Here is a 23,958-nt window from a genome sequence, read left to right as displayed (position 1 = left end):
GCCTCCTGGGTTCAGGCAATTCTCCTGCCTCAGCCTCCTGAGTAGCTGGGATTACAGGCACGCGCCACCATGCCCAGCTAATTTTTGTATTTTTAGTAGAGACGGGGTTTCATCATGTTGACCAGGATGGTCTCGATCTCTTGACCTCGTGATCCACCCGCCTCGGCCTCCCAAAGTGCTGGGATCACAGGCTTGAGCCACCGTGCCCGGCCCTATGTCACAACTTTTTAAAAGTTAAATCGGCTGCTCTAGATATGAGATTAAAAAATAACCAAAACATGAAAAAACTGACCAGTATAACTACTTAAGCCATATAATCTTAATGGTATGAAGTGGGGGGAGGGGTGGGCCAGGCTGGTAAGCGTAAGCAAAAATCACAATTACAAAGGAATAAAACACAACACACTGGTGCATATGCATACACACACACACACACACACACACACACACACACACACACGCACAGTCCAGATAGATCAATTGATCCATCCATCCAACGGCGAATTAAATCATCCATGTTTTGATAATGGTCATAATAATCTTTCCTAACATTACTTTTTTTTTTTTTCAGTCAAGAGTCTCGTTCTGTCACCTAGGCTAGAGTGCAGTGACACGATCATAGCTCACTGCAGTCTCAGCCTCCCAGATTCAAGCATTCCTCCCTCCTCAGCTTCTCAAGCTGCTGAGACAGCAGGCACAAGCCACCATGCCCAGCTAATTTTTTTTTTGTTTTTTGTAAAGATGGGGTTTTGCTGTGTTGCCCAGGCTGGTCTCAAATTCCTGGGCTCAAGCAATCCTCCCACCTCAGCCACCCAAAGTTTTAGGACTATAAGTGTCAGCCACTATGCCTGGTCTCCTTAATTTTTAAAAATTAGGACTAAACTACAAAGCACATCTAGTTTCCCTTATAGAAAGTCTTAGGGGTCTAAGTCTTCAGTATTATGCTAAAGAAATAACTAAATTGAAATTTGTTAAAAAAAATTATTTGAGGTATTACTTTCCCCAATCACAGGGAGGAAGGCAGAGAAGGAAGGAAGAAGGGAAGAGAGGCAGGGAGGGAGAGAGGGAGGGAAAGAGGGACAATGAAAACAGTCACAGACCAACACACTATAATGCATTCCACTGGCTGGATATCTTATCACAGGATAAGAGAACAGGAAGAGATACTGTAGATAATGTTGCTCACCATTTCCTTTTACAGATGAGGCCCAGAGCAGCTGATTCAACCAGTGTCACACTATAGCTGTAAAACCAAGACTATCTTCTGTGGTCTGTCATTTATGAACAGCTTGGGTATCTAAAGTTTAAGCCAGCTGTTGAAAACAGAACAAAATTTTCTATGGTATTAACACATAAGTGTTGATTAATTAAATTACCAGACTACATACACACCCCTGTTTTGTTTCTTTGTTTTAGAGACAAGGTCTCATTTGGTCACCCAGACTGGAGTGCAGTAACGAGATCACAGCTCACTGTAGCCTCAAACTCCTGGGATCAACTGATCCTCCAGCCTCAGCCTCCTGAGGAGCTGGGACTACAAGTGCATGCCACAATGCCCAGTTAATTTTTTTTTTTAATTTTTTTAGAAGGAGGGGGCCCACTATGTTGTTCAGGCTGGTCTCAAACTCCTGGCCACAAGTTATCCTCCCACTTTGACCTCCCAAAGCACTGGGATTACAAATGTGAGCCAATCCACCTGCCTCAGAATTTATTTTACAATATAACGGTGATATGGTGTAAAATTTCTAATTTCTAGAAAGAGAGAAAACTGAAGATACTAATGTTTATTGAGCATGTACTAGGTCTCGGGCATTTGAGATTCCTTATCTCATGTAATCCTCACAAACTTGGAAAGCAGCTCTTCACTCTACAAATGAAGAAATTAGCTAGGGAAGTAACTGCCCAAAAGCAACACAGATAACAAGGAAAAGAGGAAGTTCTGCCTGATACTAAATCTCTCACTTTTTCTATTACCAGACACTTTCCATCCAGCAGGAATCACAGAGCACACAAAAAGGAACGTTCAGAGGAAGAAATTAATTCCTCTGCATTTCCCGTAAACACTTCAGAAAAGTTCTGTATTCTGTGGCATCTCCCCTTTGCTTAATGAATCCTATTTTCTATATCCTGTGCTCACTCACACTGTCCTCAGCTGGGGTAACCTTATGGCCCTGTTTGCCCAGACTGTCCTGACTTATTCCTGTTGACTCTGCAAAAGTATCGACAACATCCTTTTCACTCTCAAAAATGTCCCAGGGTAGAGGATAAACTACATGGTCACTCTATGTGAGCCCCTCACCACAGTTTCCCCATCCAGGCGTGGCTGACCTCAAAGAGGCTCAGTGACCTGCCTTTCCGCTCTTGGAGCATAAATGCCCTGTCCATCAAAGCAGAGGTTCTCATGTCAGTAAAAACAGGGAAAAGAAATATGGTTAGGCAAATACCTATTTTTTTTTTTTTTTTGAGAAGGAGTTTCACTCTTGTTGCCAGGCTGAAGTGCAATGGCGCAATTTTGGCTCACCGCAACCCCCACCTCCTGGGTTCAAGCAATTATCCTGCCTCAGCCTCTGGAGTAGCTGGGATTAGAAGCATGCACCACCACGCCGGGCTAATTTCGTATTTTCAGTAGAGATGAAGTTTCTCCATATTGGTCAGGCTGGTCTTGAACTCCCAACCTCAGGTGATCCGCCCACCTCAATCTCCCAAAATGCTGGGACTACAGGTGTGAGCCACTGTGCCCAGCCCTAAATACCCTTCTAAAAGTGCAGGACATTTTAATACAAAGACAGTCTCTAATTGTCAGAATTTTAAGCAGTGTGACAACTTTGTATGAAGATAATATTCAGGCAGAACAGAGGTAGATAATTCTAGGCAGATCAGATCTATCAAGCAAACCAGCCCCATTTAGAGCTTGATCCAAAGTCGGGCTCTCTAAACTGCCCTTGCTTTTCTGCTCTACCTCACTTCTAAATCTAACAGTTCATCTGAAGGCTGTTGTGGCAGGCTAATTGTGAACTTCTAAGAGGACATTAAGGGCAGATTACTGGTGTCAATGGGCAAATGTGAGAGCCACATGTCACCTCAATGCACGAAGATGATATCCAGGTGCCAATCTGAGTTTGTTCTAAATGTTCAATATCAAAGTTGGCTTTTGCTAGGGTAATTATTTTTTTTTCAATTTCAGGGCTAAAAAAGAAATCAGATATCAGAAAATCTTCATTTTATAGAAGAGAAAACTATGTCCTATAGAAAACACCAGCCTAAAACCATATAGCCAGGACTAGAAAGCAGGTCTCCTCATTCTTTCCTCCATATAGGTGATTCTCAACTTCCATACATCATATATTTTCATGCTTGATACATGGAGACCCAATACTTTTCTGCCGCCAGATTTGAACTTTTTTGGAATATCTGCTATGTAAACATTTCAAGCTGTCACACTTTGGGGCCTTTACCAACACTTCAGCTTCAGCAGCATCACAGGCTTTGTACAACTGTGTTAATACTAGCAGTGTCTTCTTAATATTTCAGACTTGCTTTACAAAAATGAGTAGAAAAAAGGAAAATAAAAATGCTACTACTAGTACAGTTAAGACAGGAATGAAAGGTCTACCAATAATAAGGTCTACCAAAAATGGCAAAAATAGCCTTGTAGACTTCAACTGTGGCAGACAAAGCAAAAAGCATATGAAAAATAATTCATCACTGATTGTGCATAAAACACAAGTTTAATAATGAGGAAAAAGCTGTCCAAAGATTTTGAAAAAAATGGAAATAATGGAGGTTAGTAAACTAAATGTCACTTTGGATAAGGTGGGCAAATGAAAACTTAAGGTTTGAAATTTAATTTTATTATATGATGTTTATTCTATGTGTTTAATGTTTTAAAAAAACTTTTAAAGTTTTTTAAGGATCTTTAAAAACTAAGCAGTTATATACTTAGGAATGTAAGAATATATTTTAGCTTTACAAGAACTGAATCTCCTTATGAAATATCTAATGTTCAACTCTTCAACATTACTGCTCACGTTCCAGGAACCTTATACAAATGCTAGGGATATTTGTATCCCACACTGACACTCTTACTTACATTCCTACTGTGTTATTTTGGGAGCACCTCACATAAATTAAAACTAGATATGAAGCATCCTCTAGCTAACTTTAGCTTCCTTTCTATATAATGTTCATGGCCTAGGACTACTCATTACATATTAAAATAATGAAAATTCACTCCTGTTCATTCATTCCTGAATTGATAAGCAGTGAAATACAGTGTTTCAAAAGGATTTTTTCTGGCAAAATAATAATAACAATAATTTCCTTAATCCTTATGGAATTTATTTCCTTTGGCTAACAGAAAAATGTTCAACATTGACAGCCCTTGCTTTTCTGCACTATATTTAATGTAACTTAAAAATTCATTTGCACATCCTCCTACTGCTCACTTTTTTCATGTTTCACAACGCAAATAATCTACTATTTAACTGCTCTGTCAGCCATCTGAAATGGCACCTCTATTCCCTTCCCAGCTACCCCGAAAGAGCCCACTCACACATCTATCTTTAAAATGGCTGTGTTTACAGCCACCCATATGTCACCATTCATGAAGCAACTGCTACCATCCTCTTGACTAGGCATTGGCAGACATATACGTGACAAAGGATTGCAGAGCCATGAAAAGGGTGCCTGGGGCTCTGAATTCTTCTTTTTTAGGTTACTACCTTCAGAAGAAACTAAAATTAAAGTTTTTCAAAGAGCGGAATATACATGTACTCTTTACAATAAAAGAACTGAGAGGGTGAGGGAGTTGAAGTTTCTAAATGAGGGAGCCTTACCAGCAAGGCAGTCTCCGAGCATAATATTTCTATCATATGTACACCTCACTATACTATGTTGCTATGTAAATGAGGCTTGCCTGCTATCTGAGTTCCTCACTATCCACACTAGGTTGCTATGTGTAATATTTCTATCACAAGTACATCTCACTAGAATATTTGTGCTAGGTTGCTACAGTATTGTGGATCGTTAGGAAGCATTCTGCCACAGCATGAATTACAAAGTCATTTGCCTTTTGACCTTAACATTTTAAAGTTTTTTAACATATTGTCTTGGGTTTGCTTAAACCACATTAAGCAATAGACTAGAGAGGGGATTAATAAATGGAGTGAGTATCTGAGTATCTAACCAGAGTGGAAAAAAGCAGGCATTCTTCCCAACAGAGTGAGTTAAGGAATGGAGGTGTGCAAAGGAGAGCTGGGGGTTTGTGGAATGCTGAGAAAAGACCACAGGCAACAGAAAAACAGACGCTTGAATTGACATACTGCCCCTACCCACATGCCTTTCGTGAGCCTCTGATTTTATTCTTTTCCTTTTCTGAGACCAGAGACGAATTATGGGGCAAAACAAAGCACTTTGAGAAAACAACCTAGAGAAGCAGTTTTCGGAAGGCAGTGGAGTAGGGCAGGAGTCCTGCTTTCCTGCTACCCTGTCTGTTCCACCATCTCCAACTGCGCCTCTTTTAGCCACCTGGAAAGGACAGACCGCAGCTGCAGGCCAGGCCAGTGCAAAGTGCTGCAAGAAAGAGAAGTTAACACTCACATGGGTTCCACAGCAGCTGGTGCAAAAGCCAGGGATGAGGTGCTAAGCCAGGGAGCCAGGGCAGAGGCGGAACTTTTCAAAGAACTGCATGAACAAGAGGGACCCCCAGCTAAAGCAAAACTAGAGTTCATCTCTCTCCTCCCTTTCCTTTGGATTTTCCTTTTCCCTGCCCAGACAGCAATAATAGAATAATCTTTTCTCCCTTCAGACATCTGAAAGAGAAATGCAAATAAGTAAATAAGGACTGGGGCAATAGTGATAATAAATGGAGGAAACTGGGAGGGGAGGAGACTCGGGGTTGCCTAAGAGACCTGCATCAGGCTCCTTTTCACACGTAGGAGACCAAAATAACCGAGTTCATGTCTCCAGCTCTACATCCAAACACTACATCTGCTTTCTAATCATTTCCACATCTTTTCAATAACTTTGGTTCTCATCATCCCAAATAGAAATGACAATATACAGTTAAGGATCCCTAGAGAGATTGGTATTCACTACACTCACTTATTCACTCATTTATTCAACAAACCTCTTGTGAATGTGTAGCCCAGACACTACAAAGGGCTCTAAAAAGTCAAAGATGAACCAGGCTCGGCCTCCTCACCACCCCCATTCCCACAACCACTCTGCATGAAGCATAGGTCGCTATGGGTCCACATCCTTGAGCTGAAGAAATGAAGCTCAGAGAAGCCGCACAGCCAGCCAATGGCAGTGTTGGAACCAGAAGCCACAACTTCTGACCCCCAAACCATGCTTTTCCCCAAACCACACTCTTCCCATCAAGCTACGGAGAGTCTGCTTTCTGGGTCCACTGTCACTGTAAAGAAGCTTTATTTGTCCTCTTTTTGTCAAAACAAAACAGGAAGCAAGGATAGTGAGGAAAGAATAACCTCCGCCAGTTGCAACTGAGAAAAGATTCCCCTGCTAAAAGCAACATGAGGTCCCAGGGAAAATGTCTGCCACTTAAGTAAACTGCAAGTAAAAGAAGGAAGCATTTGGGATCAGAAATTGGACAAGTTATTTAAAGTCTTTCAGCCAGCCCTCCTACAGCCATGAAATAAGAATAATAACGCATCAGTGAGACACGAACACGCAACTGCATCCAACCTGGGCAAGCGTGAGACCGTCTCAAAAAAAAAAAGAACGCATAACACCTTCTTACAGATCAATGTGAGTATATATGGAAGCTACCCAAGTTTTATCATTAAATTAGAAACCTCAAATTGCAGAATTGCATGTACAATGTGATTCCATTTCTATTCAATTTTTTGTCTGAAAGAAAACACAAAAAATCTTGTGAGAGTGGCTACCCCTAGAGATTAGGAAGAGAGAGGTAGAGAGATTGGAAGCCTTGATTTTCTCCTTTACATCATCTTCTACTACGACATTTCTTACCATAAACATGTATCATTTTTCATTTTTAAAACAGAAAGAAAAATACTACCATCACTAAAAAAGAATGCAACATTATAATTCAGTGAGTGGTATATATAATTAGCACACTTTTCTATATGTATATTATACATCAATAGAGAGTTTTGCAAAAACTGGGGTAGATTTATGTGCTTAAGTATGAAAAGATTTCACAGATACATTAAATGAATTAGCAAGTCATTGAATATGCAGAGCATGAAATTCTAGTTCTGCAAAAACTCAAGAACTACATGCATATACATATAAATGTATATTAAAAGATCTGTAAGTATATACACACTTAATAACATTCTTCTATATTGTTGAATTTTTTTTTTTACAACTAGAATGTTTTACATACATTTTGAAATCTACCTTCTTTTTCATTTTTAAAATGATAACACTTAGGCCAGGTGTGGCGGCTCACTTGCCTATAATCCCAGCACTTTGGGAGGCCAAGACAGGTGGATCACTTGAGGTCAGGAGTTTGAGACCAGACTGGCCAATGTGGCAAAACCCCATCTCTACCAAAAATACAAAAATTAGCCGGGCATGGTGGCAGGCACCTGTGATCCCAGCTACTTGGGAGGCTGAGGTGGGAGAATCACTTGAACCTGCGAGGCAGAGGTTGCAGTGAGCCAAGATCTCACCATTGCACTCCAGCCTGGGTGACGGAGTGAGACTCAATCTCAAATAAATAAATAAAATGATAACACTTGACTCCAGAAAGCTGTAATGGTTTACATGATTATGGTTACATGACACTTTATATGATGCAAAAAAGAATCATTATAGTTTTTAAAAATTATCAATTAGTATGCACCACAGACTCCCTTTCCCAAACATGCCTTCTACCCCATCCAAGATCCCATCTCTGAGCCTTACCACTAAGCCTAGCCCAGGAATTAAGTAAAGGTCAGGGATGGGGCAGACATGAAGCCTGGAGTAAGGATCCAGGATGAAATGATGGATAAAATAAGAGGCCAAGAATGCAACAAACACGGTTTAGCCAAAACAAACACACAAACAAAACCCACCTTTTCCATTTCAATCATTCTGAAACACACAGAAACACTTCCCTCATCCAAACCACCACGCTAAATGTCTTGCTTGGGTCCAGTATGAGTTAATACAGATCCTCATCTCCATCTGCGTGGAGACATCAATTCCTCTGTCAATCAGTGCTTGTACTGGACCTTCCAACACCAGGTGAGCATGTCTCAACCACTCTAGTCCACGCTTGGTATTCTTTGACCATGCACTTGGATGCAAGGACCACAAACTACAAACAAGAACCCCATCATACATAGAGACTTATTCAATATCTTATCCCACGCCTGCTGCCTTATTTGTTGTTTCTTGTGTGTGTTACCTATCCTAAATGTAAACTTTTCAACAGAAACAAGCATTAATGTCATCTCTGAGTTACTATAGATTATAGAACACAACTGAGCCTGAAAGCAGCTCTCTACACGTACTTGTTCATAGACGGATGTCAAAGATGTCCCAAGGCACAGCTCACGGCTGGCAGCTGCTTTCCATACCATACCTGGAGCAACTCAGTTGTCCTAACTTTCTCCCACTACTTCCTTCAATTCTTTCTGCCAATGCCCTTCCTTGGAATAAAGCCTAGAATGCCTTACTAGGATGCCACTTAATCCTGGAAAGCATCAAGTAAGGATATGTATCAGGTTTGTCCATCATTATCTACCCCTTGAGTAATGTCTTAGGTACTACTCAGTCCTGGAAAGCACCCTCTCCAGAACAATCCAACTTGTCAGAGATAAGATAGTAGTTCTCCCCTCTCAATATTTCCTTCATTTCCTCCAGAATTTTCTGTGTATCTGGTATACTGTCACATAAGCTTCAACTTCTTTATAACACGCCAGTCTATTTTATGAAATTAGCAGGCAATTTGGGTAGTAGAGGGCTGGGGAGAGGCTGAACAACTTCTCAAGGGCATTGCACGACAGAAGACAGAAGGCTGGACTGCTGCCAATTTCTGGGGAAACCAGAACTGAAGGGACTGGCAGTTGACCGAGAGGCCACTTGACGGGCTGACCTTTAGGAATACATCTACAGTCAGAGTACAAGTCGGCTAGGGCTACCATATCCAAGTGCACGGACTAGGTGGCTTAAACAACAACAATGTACTTCCTCACAGTTTTGGAGGCTGGAAGTCCAAGATCAAGGTGTCGGGGGGTTGGCTTCCTTGAAGGCAACCCTCCTTGGTTGGTAAGTGGCATCTTCTCCATCTGTCTTCACATGGTCTTCCCTGTGCATCTGCATCCTAATCTCCTCTTCTCATAAGAACACCAGCCACACCGGATTAGGGCCCCTGCATGTGACCTCATTTTACCTTAAAAACCTCTTTAAAGGCCCTATCCCCAAATATTGCCACATTCTGAGGTGTTAGGAGTTAGGACTTCAACCTAGCTATGTGTGGGGGGTGGGGGGGGCGTAATTCAGCCCCTAACAGCAACAGGGAAAGAGGGACAAAGGAGGTATGACTGTAGCTATGGAGAAATGAAAGCAGACTCAGCATTTACAGGGTAAAAGAAATCTCATCTGTGTTCCCTCATATCTCGAATTCCCTACCTTTCTTCCCTGGTCTTTCCATTCTCTGACACAAGCTCCAATCCTGCATCTGTTCTGAAGCCCTGCTAATCGTCTCAGTCCCAATGGTTCCTCTTTCTTATCCCAACCACAAAGCACTTACTATCTATCCCACCCATCTGGCCCTTCACTCCACATGGCCCTTGTTGTGGTTCTTGATGCCTCTACATGATCGAATTTGAGGCCTCATCTGACACCGTCCCTGTGGCTTGCTTCGTTCACACTTACCTCCTGTCCGTTCTTCCTAGAAGGCATGCCCCTTCCTGTGTAGTCAGGGCCTTTGAAATATTCTTTCCCTCTGCCCTTCCCCTGCCCAGCCCCCATTCCCAAATTAATGTCATTTCACCCTTAAGATCTCAGCTCAGATGCCTCTTCCTCAGAAAGCTTGTGAAGATCACACACAATTCACCCTCAAACTAAATGCAGGTCTTTCTCCTATCCTCTCCCCAGCTCTGTCTCACAGAATACTTAATTACATGCCTGCATTATTATTATTAACGCGTCTCTCCCACAAAATGGACCACACATTCAAAAGCAAAAGCTAAGACTCTATATCTGATTTGTCCACCATTACCTATCCAGCAGCTAGTGTGGTGCCTGGCACATAATGGGTGCTTAAGAAATATTTCTTACATAAAGCAACAAATAAAGTATAAATTAGTATAAATCAGGGGGTCTCATGTGATCTATTTTTTGGATGAATAAATTTGCTGCGAAGTAGAGGCATCATGAAATCATTAAGTAATGAAGTCTAAACAGACACATGCACAGATATTAAGAGAACTTAATGTTAAGAGATAAAAGAGCTTAAGAGAATTTTTTTTTGAGACGCAGTTTTGCTCTTTTTGACCAGGCTGAGTGCAATGGTGCGATCTCGGCTCACTGTAACCTCCACCTCCCAGGTTCAAGTGATTCTCCTGCCTCAGCCTCCTGAGTAGCTGAGATTATAGGCGCACACCACCAAGCCTGGTTAATTTTGTATTTTAAGTAGAGACGGGGTTTCTCTGTGTTGGTCAGGGTGTTCTGGAACTCCTGACCTCAACTGAGCCACCCATCGTGGCCTCCCAAAGTGCTGGGACTACAGGCGTGAGCCACCAAACCCAGCCAGCTTAAGAGAATATTAAGAGAACTTAGTATCTATGAATGTGTCTGTTTAGATATCATTACTTAATGATTCCTTGAATCATTGGAACTGCATGTAGAAAGCAGAAACTTAACTATTAGTTTGAAATACTATAGGAACTACTTTAAAAACATGCTTTCCTTATCTAATTTCTAAATATCGATATGTATTTTAACTTCTGCAGCTACATTTCTTAGGCCATTGGCAGGTATCAGCAGTGCCCTCTCCCTGTGGCTGATTCCACTGCTTGACTTTGGCCTGAAACCAACAGGAATTCTTTATTTAGAGGTAAAAAACTGACGGATTCCTGTGGTGACTCCAACCCCATGCTCTTTCCTTTTCTCCTTCAAATTAGGCAGGAAACACTAAAATTTGGGAATAAGATGTGCGTCACACATTGGAAATGTTCAAATCTGTTGACAACATTTAATATACTTTGGCTAAATGCATGAGGAGGCCACATGTCACAGTCTAACGGAACACAGAACATAACTAATAAACTGAAGCAATATTCCACGTTATCACTTTCAGCTTTGCACAACATATGGAAACGGGCTCACTGTACCGCTTGGTTGTGTCAGAACACTTAAGGGAGGAGGATGTACATTTGGGATTTATTACACTCACTCACCTAAGGAAAGTGTCCAAAGAAGTCCCTTATGATGTCCATGTGGCTTCATGTTACAGATTTCTCACTTTTAAAAGGAGTCTTTTCTAGAAATGTATTTATCTTTCAGGTGTTTCAGCTATATGTATGGCCCTGACTGTTCTGAATACTTGAAAGCAAAAGGTACTAGGTAACTGTTATTGAGAAACTTTTTTAAAAAAAGAGGTCAGAGGGTAGGGGGTGGCACGGGGAGGGGTCTAGCTATGTTGTCCAGGCTGAACTTGAACTACTGGGCTCAAGTGATCCTCCCGCCCCAGCCTCTGGAGTAAGTAGGCCTACAGATGGGAGTACCACAGCACCTGACTCAAAAAACTATTTTAAACTAGAAAAAGGGCTGGTTTTTTTTTTGTTTGTTTGTTTTCAAAAACGGAGTCTTGCTCTGTCACCCAGGCTGGAGTGCAATGGCACGATCTCCGCTCACCACAACTTCCGCTTCCTGGGTTCAAGCAATTCTCCTGCCTTAGTCTCCCAAGTAGCTGGGATTACAAGCATGCGCCACCATGCCCAGCTAATTTTTTGTATTTTTACTAGAGATGGGGTTTCACCATGTTGACCAGGCTGGTCTCAAACTCCTGACCTCATGATCTGCCCGCCTCTGTCTCCCAAAGTGCTGGGATTACAAGCGTGAGCCACTGTGCCCAGCAGGCTGTTCTTTTTCTAAGTATTGCATCAATTGCATCAACACAGACTACTGAATAGGTTTATTTGTTTTTGTCTTCCATCCACCCCCAGCAAAGTAACAGACATATTTCCCATTCCATCCACTTCAACTATTTTATCCCAGTTACAAGGCTCTAGTTTAGTTGAGTTTTTTGGCAAGTAATTTTTCTCATGCTAAAGAAGAAACATGAAGTAAATTAGGAAAATCACATAAACCAGAAAAATAATACTGACATGATCAAAATCTCCAAATAATTTACCTAAGAAAAGTGAAGCTCAATTTTGGGAGCTTTAGCAGTTCAGATAAATGAGAATTCACCTGGGTAGCATTACATAGTCAATTTCCATGTTAGCAAGAAAACTTAAATTTCAGAGGACATTGAGTGTTTGAGCCTCTCCTTAAATTCCTCTTTATCAGTGATCAAACATTCAACGCATTCCTCACAACAGGTAAGGCAAAGTGTCAACAACTAAGATACAGTATTCCTACCCACAGCCAGAAGCCATGCCTTCACTAGTCTAATTAACAGGGAAACTAAACCTTTCCAAAGATGTAAATCTACCACTTTATTAAGCTAAACAGACCTAGGTCAGGTGTCTCAGAAATTATCAACTTGATCACTGGTTCTGAGATTAAAATATTCAGAATACAGTAGTCAAGGCATGAGTAAACTCCATAAAATAAAAGAAATCTAAGAAAAGCACTGTAAGCTCATCAGTTTCACAACATGTGGGCTCCAAATAAGGAAAGAAAACCACCCTAGCCAAAAGTTCTCACTATCTTTAAATAAATAAATATGTCAAAAAAAACCCTAACAGCCTTAATGATGAAACCGTTTTGTTGTGATCAAGTTTTCTAGTGATTAAAATGGTTTATATACTTTACATCAAGTGATGTAAATACTTCCTATCATTTACAAAAAATGAGCCTGAGAAAGAAGTAGGAAGACTATTCTGTTAAAACTGCCTGATATCCACGTCTCTGAATTATGGGATCTAATGCTATCCCAATGGCTAGTTCCTATATTAAATCAAAGAAGTCACTTTTGAGTGCTTACTGAGAACATCTGAAAAAAATACTCTTATCCAGATTAATTTTTCTTTAAAAGTAGATTTTACCAGTTTGGCCAATAATTTACAATTCCTCCTTCTTACAAAAATGGAGTTGTTTTAATTATTGATGCTCTCAACTACCTTTTATTTTTGCAAAAATTAGAAAAGCACATTTTATCAGGAATCCATCACCTGCCACATAATTTATTAGAAATACCTATATTTCTAATAAATGTAGATTATTAATACATGTATTTCTAATAAATACGGAAATTTTATGTGACAGTTGTGGTAGCTGTCCAAATAATTAGCTTCATCTACAATTTAGCTTCATCTACAATTATTTCAGCCCAAACTCAAATCCCAAGAAAAATCATTCTGATGGAAATATTTCATTTCATTCACTGTAAAGCCCAACATAAAGCTAGATGTTTTCATGTGGTCCTAAGTGACATTTTGTTGCTACAGCAACGAAACTCTGCTACCTGTGGCCATGATTTGTTAAGAATTACACCAACGAGTAAATTCTGTGCTGTGTATTCAAAAAAACAATAGAATGACTCTAAGCAATATAAAAATTAAGGCTTGATTTCCTATTTATGATTTACCCACATACATATTTACAACACGTACACATATGTACTAGACACATGTAATTATGACTCTCTGCTCCATCAAAAAGATAAAACAATATCAAATTTCCATTTTAAAATGAGCACAAGACAATAGCTGGTTTAGATTTCATTCACTAATTGTTACTTGTTTCCCAGAATTTATCTGAAAAGAACAGAGACCATCTAGAGAGAATTTTCCAAACAATAAAATGTATTATTTATATCCAATCTCCTTCCATGATGGTCGCAAAAAGATTCAGAGGTATAATCTATCTGTTCCAGTATGTATGGTTTCCTAAGCAATGAGTTGACTTAGAAAACACCAACCTAAAGAATAAACAACAAATGTGGACATCATCACCTTTATTCACCAAACTATCTCTGCGGCTACTTACCCTCACTGGGGGGCTCCAGGCTTGCACCCGAGACTGCTGTCCACCCTGGGAGCTCTGCAGATCTTTTGAATTACAATTAGCCACAGTGCTGCTCTGAGACCTTAATGCATTTGTGCAGCTGGTCCCACTTCCCCCACCAGGACCAGGTTTCCAAGGCCTCTGCTTGATGCCATCCAGAAGTCTGACCAGCAAGATGTTACTGGGAAGCTCCTCGACACCCGAGCCAACGAGAGTCCTGCACTCGGGACATCTGAGTTCATTTCGAGAACCTACGATCCCCAGCAAACATCGCTTGCAAAACGTATGCTGGCAAGGCAAGACCTTCGCAGAGGCATCAAGGCGCTCTAGACACACAGGACACTCCAAAAGATCCAGCAAGGCTGATTCATCCATCTTTATCTACTTTACTGAGAAAAAAGCTTCAGAAATGTTCACAGTCGTGTGCATCCCTTAAAATGATTCATGTAACATCCATTTCAGAATTTGCTCTAGAGTCATGGGGAAAAGAGGGGGGAAAAGAGAACATTAGTGTTATCTAGGGAAAAAGTTCACAAATGAACCAAGAACCAAAAAGTACCCAAAGCACACTACTCCCTGTCTGAATAGTGTACCTTTGCTTTGGAATGTGGGTTCCTAAACTCCAAAGTCAACAACTGAACACAAAATAGGCTTTCTAAACAATGCAAAATTAACCCCTAAAGGTATCTAGAGGTTCACTGGGCAAAAACGGATACCAAGTATTACACACAATTCCTGCAAAGGGAAGTATGAAATGCAATAAAGAACATCATTGCTTAAGCTCTGAAAGTGATATCAGCTGCCTTAGTAAAGTCTTCAACTCAAGAGACGCTGACAGAAGCCATTGAAAGTTTCCTCCACCTGGAATTTACTTTTAAATCCGACGAAATTCCCTTTTTTAAGCCACTGGCGTTTAAGAAATCATGCCTCATGTGATCGCTCGCGGTAAATGATCCCAATATTAAATACACATGTTTCTTCGCTGGTCTTAAAAATAGAACTGTTTAATCTTACCCGACCAAAAAGAGCTGAAGGTGGACGATTCTAAAAGACACAGATTTGCTTGAAAGCAGCTAAAATAGAAAAGCGCCCTTCAGGGCAGTAGTTGACAAACTCTGAAACACATTTCTCAACGGCCTGTCCTAATCCCATTCAGAAAATCTGGCAAAATTATCACCAGAAGAATTCGACGATGGAATGCTGGACTGGAAAGTGTGGGCATATGAAAATGAGGCCATTCAGGAAAAAGCTGCTCACTGCGCCGCTCTCCCCCCGCCGCCAAAATAAATGTAAATGTGAATGCCCAGGAGAAAGGGGTAAAAAGATTTGGCTCCAAGCAGGAACAGCTGTTCTGGACGAAGTGGGAGCGGGGAGCCCCAGGGCTGCGCCCCTACTCCCACGGCGTCGAGCACAGGTACTCCCGAGCCCGCGGGGAGGCGCGGCGGCCGCTCGCCGCAGACACACCCCGGGGCCAGGTGTCGGCGTCACCCGCAGGAGTCGGTCCCCTCCTGGGGCTGCCGCCCGGCGGGTTCCGGCGTGCGGATCTCACCCTCCAGCCTCCCTCGTCGCCGCCTCCCTTTAGGTCAGGCCGGGGACGCAAATCCCCCCCACACGACTGCGGGAAGTTTTCAAGGACTTAAAAATAAATGCGCAGCCTTAAGTTGCGAAAGTCAGCCCCACAGAGCGCCACGGGGAAGCAGCCCTCCAGCCCCGCCGAGAGGAGGTGACCGTCCCCAGAGAGCGCCATCCGGGAAGCCGGGGTGCGGGGCTGCGCCCCGGGAGACCGCGGCACGGAGCCCTGGCAGCTTCCTGCCCGGAGAAGGCAGAGGCCGCGGGCTGCTCCGCTCCGCGGGTCCCGATTCCCGGCCCGCGGGGACCCGAGGGCGAGGGGACAGAGAGACCGGCCCACGGCGGGGATAGGGGACGCCGCGACCGCCGCCTCCTCCGCGGCGAGGGGTCCGCCGGGTCCCCGCCAGCCCCGCGCCGGCCGCGCGCCCTACCTCGCGCCTCGGCTCCTCCTCTTTGTTCGCGGCCCCGCAGCGGCGGCGGCGGCTGATGCAGATGCGGCCCCGCCGGGCCCGGCGCTCGCAGTGTCTCTGACGCCGCGGCGGCCCCGAGAGAGTCCTCTCTGCCGCCCCCCTCGCGCGCGCACACCGCGCCGCCGCCTCCCACTTTCCCAGCCGAGGAGGGCGGAGGAAGAGGAGGAGGAGGCCGGGCCGCAGCCGGCGCCCCGGGCGCAAGGGGGCGGCCCCGCTCACCGCGCCTTCCCCCGGAGCCGCCCGCCACCGCGCCGGCCTCCCGCGCTGAGGTGACCTGCGCCCCGGACCGCGCCGGAGCTGGGGACGGGATGGGGGCGGTCGCCTGAGGGGGCTGCGAGAGCCGGAGGCCGGGAACGGGGCCCCTAGGGGGCAACGTAGGGAAGGCTCAGGGACGGACGCCTGCTCCCTGAGGAGAACCGCCTGGAAAATGGAGCCACCGGAGGGGGAGGCGGTGGGAGCGGCGGCTGAGGGAAGCAGGAAGAGCCCAGGGCAGGGTCCCGCCGTGTCCTCCTCCCTCCGGCGGGGCTGCGCGCCCGGGACGGTCCCTTCCTCCCAGGCTGGGCGAGTCGCGGCGCGGGAGACGCTGGGTCCGCGGCGGCGGTGGCGGGTCAGCCCTGGCGGGAACCGATCCCGCGGCATTTGGCGTCTGGTCGCCCACCCCGACACTTACTTGGTAGAGTCGAAGCGAAGTGTTGTTGCCCCTGAGGGCAGAGGGCGGCGCGATGAGTCGACAGGGACAGTGCCGTGGCCACCCGCCCGCACCCAGCCGTCAGCCACTCCAGGACACAAACCCGAGCGCGCCTGGAGGACCGCGGACCGCAAAGCCCCAGGCTGGGAAAACGGTGGCCGAGGCTTCCAGCCCAGCCTCGAGGCTCTGTTACCCCTGCCCTGAGTGGGGGGGATTCAGTCTGACCTGGGGGCGGTTTGGGGGGGGGTGCTGCCACCGTGAAGCCCGCGGAGAGAGGCGCCTCTTTTATCTGAGCCTGGGCGGCTGCCATCATCATCGCTGCAATCTTTGTTTTGGTTGCCCCAGGCACACACCTGTAAACCGAAGTGGAGTTTTGAAAAACATCTTGTCCATAGGTCTGGAGGTTTTTCAGACTCGATTTAGAGAAGAAACAAGTTATAATTTTGTCATCAACCTAAAGTTGTCATTATTGTATTTGCATTTACCATCAATTTACAAAAAGTTATCCCAAATACCCTCCTTCCTCAAAAGTGTGCAGAAACTCGGTGGTAATAAGAAGAAAGGGTTACAACAGATGATGCAAGAAATCTCTGCCCGGCCACCTACTAGGTTTATGATTTGAAGAGGAGTCTCAGTTGATCCTCTAGTCTCCAGCTAAGCTCACAGCTAAACTATTCAAGACATAAGGATCACATAAGTATGAAAAAATTACAACTAACAGTGATCACTCACCGTGAAACAGGCACTGTGCTGAACATTGTACATGCATCAGTTCAATTCTCACAGCAACCCTCTGTGTCATCTTTTCTCAGCCATGTTCTAGACAGACTCATGTGCTGAGAGTCCGAATGTATGAACACCAAAAATAATAGCTCACTTCCCTGTCCATTAGAAGTGAGCAAATACACGGGCATTGGAGCTGAGAAAGACGATGGAAGGAATGGAGAATTTCTAGTCCAGTTTGCAAGCTGAAAGTGACTGCTTAGCTCTGCATGGGGAACTGCAGATGGAGGAAGATGAGGCTGGCCAGAAGATTACAGGCAATGAACAGATCATGATTATTTACAGTTAGTAAAACTAAAGATCGAATACGTTAACTTTTCCCTGGTCACACAGTAGGTAATGATGAACCAAGACTCAACCCCCACGCTGGATTCCAAGTCCGGTTCCCTTTCCACCATTCCAGGCCACTCCAGGCCAACCGAAGCACAGAGTATCTCTTCCCAAGAGATAGAAGAAACTGTTAATAGTGTAATTACTCGAAAGCAAGGGACAATTTTTATTGTGTTCTTATTTTGGTTTCGTGTTTGTTTTTAGAGAGAGCAGCACACGAAGTCATGGGTAGAAGGGTGCAGCTCTTGAAACTCCATGCAAAAAAATCAATAGTCACACCCGTTTTCAAAGAACTGAAAACAATGTGTCCCAAGACTGCCATGATCAAAGAATCTGGCATACATCTCATGAAGATTATTTGGGCCATGGCTGCAGTTCTTTGAATGCCCCAGGTGCATGTTCTATAGTTTTTAGAGCACAACAAGCTTTAGAACTAAAGCTTGTATTAGCTTTAGTCTCTCCAGCTGTAAAATGAAGTCTTAGGCAAGTTACTTTAACCTCCTGAGCCAATTTCTGTCAAATAGCGAAAAAGATAATTTCTTTCTTACGAGTGTGTGGGATGACTCGATGAGACATGCTGGTTCTTCGTAATCTGTACATCTCTATTAAAGTCAGATATCATCATTATCATAATCTGCTAAAGATCACCCAGGCAGAGTTATTCTGGGCAAAGTTCTTTCTTCCCCGGGTCTTAAGAAAAGTTTGGGACAGGCCAGACATGGTGGGTCACACCTATGATCCCAGCACTTTGAGAGGCCAAGGCAGGCAGATCACCTGAGGTCAGCAGTTTGAGACCAGCCTGGCCAACATGGTGAAAACCCATCTCTACTAAAAACACACACGCAAAAAAATTAGCCAGGCACGGTGGCAGCCACCTGTAGTCAAAGCTGCTTGGGAGGCTGAGCCAGGAGAATTGCTTGAACCTGGGAGGTGGAGGTTGCAGTGAGCTGAGATTGGGCCACTGCACTATAGCCTGTGTGACAGAGCAAGACTCTGTCTCAAAAATAAATAAATAAGTTTGGTATAATACTAGCAATTGCAAAATCCTGTCAATACTAGAGGGAAAGGAACAGTTGGGGAAGAGAAGCATGTTCACCTTTTCATTTCTGGGAAGCAAACATGAAGGAAGGAACGTAAGCATCTTTTGCTTAAGATCTCTGTGACTTTGAGTAGAACCACGAAAAACATAAACACACCCAGTGACATCCTAATGATAGCTTGGGTTTACGCAGTTCTCATCCTCCCAAGACTAAAGTTCTCTCATATTTACTATCTCATCTATCTTCTCAGCATCCCTCAGAAGCAATGAAGACAGATATGATTATTTCCATGTAGATGGGGGAAAAAAAACAAGATATAGAGAAGTTATTGCTCAAAAATCAGGCACTTGAAATATCCAGTCCAGAGCACTCTTCAGCAAACTTTGGTACTGTGTTTTCACACGAATATATATACATGTGTCTGATTATCATTTTCCTTCACAACTTGCTTATCCAGTTGCCATGATATTGGTAAGTGATAGCGTTCATTCACTTGTTCAAACTAAAAACCTAGAGGTCATCTTTGATTTCCCTTTTTCTCTCCATCAATTCTCCCAAAATGCATTTCAGTTTATACCCACTTTCCTTTGCCTCCAGTGCAAGTTTATTTAAGCCCCCATCACCCTTTGTCTCTGGCCCTCCTAAACTAGCCTCTCTGTTTCCATACTGGTCCCCATAATCTGGCCCAGAATGTAGTAACATTCAGAGTGAGCCACAAAAAATGCGTAACATACCAAGTTTCTACCTTGCTCAGAACACACCAGTTTCTTCCCATCATGCTTGAAAGTTAAAGTCAAACGTCGTCTTTGTCTTACAAGACTTGCTGTCACTTGGACCCTGCACCATGACATCCCAGCATGGTACTCTCTTTGTCTTCTTTGCAGCACTTCTTGCTGTCCGATTTTTTGATTCCTTATTTATTGCCTATCTTCTTTACCTGAATATAAGTTCCCTGAAGGCAAGGACTGAGTCTGTTGTCTTCACCATTATGTCCCTGACAGCCAACACATGGTGGGTTCCAGTGACTAATTCTCAAATAAGGAGTTAATCAAGTATACAGTTATATTTTTTGCTATCCTAAAGCTACATAGATCCTCACTGCCCTACAGATGGAAAATCAGGCAGGCAGTGTTCCAAGTTACATTACGAGTCTTTCTTATAATCTATCAATCAGTAAGTTTGATGGAGAAGATAAGGACACATGATTCTTGATTCTTCCTCTTATATTTCACAGTTAAGCGACAGAAACAGCTAAATACCAGCTCTGTAACGCAGAACATAAACGCAATGCCGGTTTATCTTTATTCAAGGTCTCAGTTAATGACATCACCATCCCCTTAGTTCCCTAGGCAAGCAAGAAAATGCAAATTATCTTCTCCCCCTGATCCCTCCCCTCCTACCATCCAGATGGATGATCCAGAGATCATCAGAAGTGCGTTTTAGATCTCTCTTTTCCTCCCAATCCTTATTTCAGTCCTGCCTATCTCCTACTTGGATAAAAAGTACCTGCTTCCATTTCTCTCTAGTGTACCTGATTATGGAGAGGGCTTTGGAGTCAAAAGGTTCTACCACCTACTAACTGGGTGAACTTGGGCTAGGTTTCAGTCTTCTGTGCTTGAGTTCTCCTATAAAATGGGCATAACAATCCCATCTACTCAGAGTTTCTGTGGTGATTTTATATACATTAATAAAAATGAAATGCTTAAAACTATGCCCGACACATGGTAAGTGCTTACTAAATGACAGTATTATTTTTATAGCTCCACTACCTAACTGAATGACTTTGCAAATTTCTTTGAGTTTCAACTTCCTTATCTATAGGAATGGATACAAGCTTACTTCGAAAGCTTGATGTAAAAAAACTAGGGACAAAATGAAAAATCTAGTATAGCACCTTCCTGGCACATAGGAGGGACCCAAAAATGTTTGTTTCTTGCCTTTTATTAACTATGTATCTGTCTGCATCTGTTTCCATATAATTAGGAAGTGGATTGGATTCTATCTAAGGTTCCTTCCAGCATTAATTATTTCCATCACAACTGCACAAAGGACATGTAAGGGCAATGGAATCCCCTTGTAGAAAGCCAAGTGGTCATGAGGTACCATAGTTGTCAGGAAACCGGGCTCTTAGTTAGAGTCAGGCAAGCCCAGAGAGGCTATTTTGGTATGCAGTAGTGGGAAGGTGGTGCAAACTCCACTGTCTGGCAAAAAATCTGAGCAGATGGAATATTTATAGGCACTCCCTGAGGATTTCAGTTCAATCAGGAAGGATGCTAGGAAGAAAGTTAGACTGATGAGTAGGAGGTAGCTGAACTGCATCTTCCTCCAGCCTTCTTGAACAGGTCTGAACATTTGAGGAGCTGTTTTTTGGATTTTTTTTTTTTTTTTTTTTTTTTAGACAGGGTCTTGCTCTGTCACCCAGGCTGCAGTGCAGTGGCACGATATCACTATAACCTCCACCTCCCAGCTCAAGCAAGCCTCCCACCTCAGCCTCCTGAGTATCTGGGACTACAGGCACGCACCACCATGCCCAGCTAATGTTTTATATTTTTGGTAGAGATGGGGCTTTGCCATGTTGGCCAGGCTGATCTCGAACTCCTGAGCTCAGACAATCCACCCGCCTCGGCCAAAGTGTTGAGATTACAGGCATGAGCCACTGCGTCTGGCTAGAGAAACTGTGTTTGACAAAGAAATACCTGGGGAAAGTTAGAGTTATTGAAACGGACTAATTCTAACCCAGCCTTCAGGGAGAGATTCTTAAGGTTTAATGCAATCAGAACCACCTGCAACACTGGTTTAAAATTGAGACGCCCTCACTTCATTCCTGGAGAGTTAGTAGGTCCAGCCTGGGTTTAAGAATCAGGTGATTCTTTTTTTTTTTTTTTTAAAGATGGGGTTTCACCATATTGGTCAGGCTGGTCTCGAACTCCTGACCTCAGGTGATCCGCCCACCTCAGCCTCCCAAAGTGTTGGGATTAGAGGTGTGAGCCACTGTACCTGGCTAGGAATCAGGTGATTCTAATGTACATGATGCTGGAACCACAAATTGAGAAACGCAAACGTAGACTTACTTGCCCATAGGCACATTTAAAGGGAAATAACCCGGGCACTGACTAGGGAAGCTGATTTACAAAGGGCACTCTGGGGCTTTGTTTTTGCTGAGAAGGCTATGGGATCTTGGAGCCAGAGCTGGTTTGCTAGGGATAACAGAAGAGGGATTGAGGGTGGCCACCTCCATTCATCCCAGTCTGTGCCCATCTTCCCTGCCCACCCTCCATGCAGTGCTCAGCCTCTCCTCTTAAGAAATGCTGGACAGAGTTTTAAAGGATATCGGTTTTAAAAGGGAGCTAGAATATTCCCATGCCCAGAGAAACACACATGACGGTGCCAACTCCCTCCAGGACCCCAAATGTGAACAGAGGTCACCCATATCAAGCCCCAGAAAGTCCTGTTGTTTAGTACTGTTAAATTTCAGTGACAACATGCCTGAAAATTAGATGCCTCTAATATATTTCTGAGCCAAGTTCATTCAAAGATACATTTAACCTATATGAGGCAAAAAATAATAAGATTTGTTCTTTTCTATTAAAACTACTTTTTCTTGTCAAATGCCATTATCATTTTAAAAGTTCAAACCTTGAAGTAGTCTTTTGGCTTACAAGAAAACTCTACCTAAACCAAAGTATTAGAGAGAGACCAGATAAAGATCCACCGCTTTATCTAATGATCTTTGGAAAATGTAATTACGTAATCTTCCTTGGTGACCATCTTTACATATTAAAGATTGTTGATCAATTTTCAGACTTCTTTCTTTCTGATCAAATTTAAAGATAATGGTAAACTTTTGTAATGCATCTAAATAGGGCAGCTTAAAAATACACACAAACAGAAAACGTGCATGGTTTCACTAGAGACTCAAAAATTATGACCCAGGTTTCTTTTTAAATGATAGTGTTAGGCAAAAGATGGCCGCCTTTATCAGTTTATCCACCCTAATTCATATGTATAGTCAAATACAAGCCTATATTCTGTGATTCCATAATGAATAGAAATGATCCTATCATAACATTTTCTTCTGTCTATAGCTAGCTCTTCTTTTTATTTATTTCTTTTCTTTTCTTTTTGTTTTTTGAGACAGAGTCTCACTCTGTCACCCAGGCTGGAGTGCAATGGCATGATCTCAGCTCATGGCAACTTCTGCCTCCCGGGCTCAAGTGATTCTCCTGCCTCAGCCTCCAGAGTAACTGGAATCACAGGCATACACCACCACACCCAGGAATTTTTTGTATTTTTAGTAGAGATGAGGTTTTACCGTGCTGATCTGAAACTCCTGACCTCAGCTAATCCACCTACCTCAGCCTCCCAAAGTGTTGGGATTACAGGCATGAGCCACTGCGCCCAGCCAACATAAGTTTAAAAATTAAATTCCATCATCTTTTTATGACATATAAATTAGTCTGACAGAATATCTGATACATTTATTAGAAAGTTTTCCCCATATAAATTACATATGTAATCAAAGTACTGAGTAACTCATCAAAAAATTTATTAATGATTGATGTTACTGAATTAAACCTAAGTGTAGCAACATAGAAAATAATGTTTTAAATAATCTTTCTCAAAATAATCTCTTTCCCCTGTAATTCAAATAAGAGGCTGTAGAGTTTTTTAAAAAGTAGGAATCCAAGATGGTATCAGTCCAGTTGACATTCTTTCTCTTTGACAAGATTGTGGAAGACTAAAGATTAAGATAATTTGCTTGTTTTCCATAATGCTTTTATGCAAAAATTATGATTTGCATAATTTCTTTTCAGTCTCAATTGAATTTCTGAAGCTATTTTTCAAGCAAACTTCCACATGTCTCCAGTGTACACCATCTGTCTCATCTCTCTTTCTCTCCTTTTTAAAAGTATTACAATTA

General features: G+C 43.1%; 1 protein-coding gene across 5 annotated transcripts in view; it reads right to left on the bottom strand.

The window, feature by feature from the left end:
- SH3RF1 (SH3 domain containing ring finger 1) overlaps positions 1-17,077 on the bottom strand; it is a 193,809-nt gene extending 176,732 nt beyond the window's left edge. For 3 of the 5 annotated variants that reach the window (XM_017507546.2, XM_017507550.2, XM_017507551.1), the window contains exons 1-2: positions 16,158-16,392; positions 14,140-14,627 (exon numbers count right to left, since the gene is read on the bottom strand). In XM_017507546.2, the coding sequence (XP_017363035.1) occupies positions 14,140-14,532 (393 nt within the window). In that variant the 5' untranslated portion in view covers positions 14,533-14,627; positions 16,158-16,392. Of the gene's footprint in view, positions 1-14,139; positions 14,628-15,171; positions 15,567-16,157; positions 16,393-16,866 lie in introns of those variants that run through there. The other 2 variants (XM_017507549.2, XM_017507547.2) reach the window with 2 other exon arrangements.
- Positions 17,078-23,958: the final 6,881 nt, after the last annotated feature.

The sequence above is a fragment of the Cebus imitator genome, unplaced genomic scaffold, assembly GCF_001604975.1.
Source record: "Cebus imitator isolate Cc_AM_T3 unplaced genomic scaffold, Cebus_imitator-1.0 Scaffold378, whole genome shotgun sequence".
NCBI classification, from domain to species: domain Eukaryota; kingdom Metazoa; phylum Chordata; class Mammalia; order Primates; family Cebidae; genus Cebus; species Cebus imitator.
The sequence above is the reverse complement of the archived record's forward strand: the minus strand, read 5'-3'. Positions and strand labels throughout refer to the sequence as shown.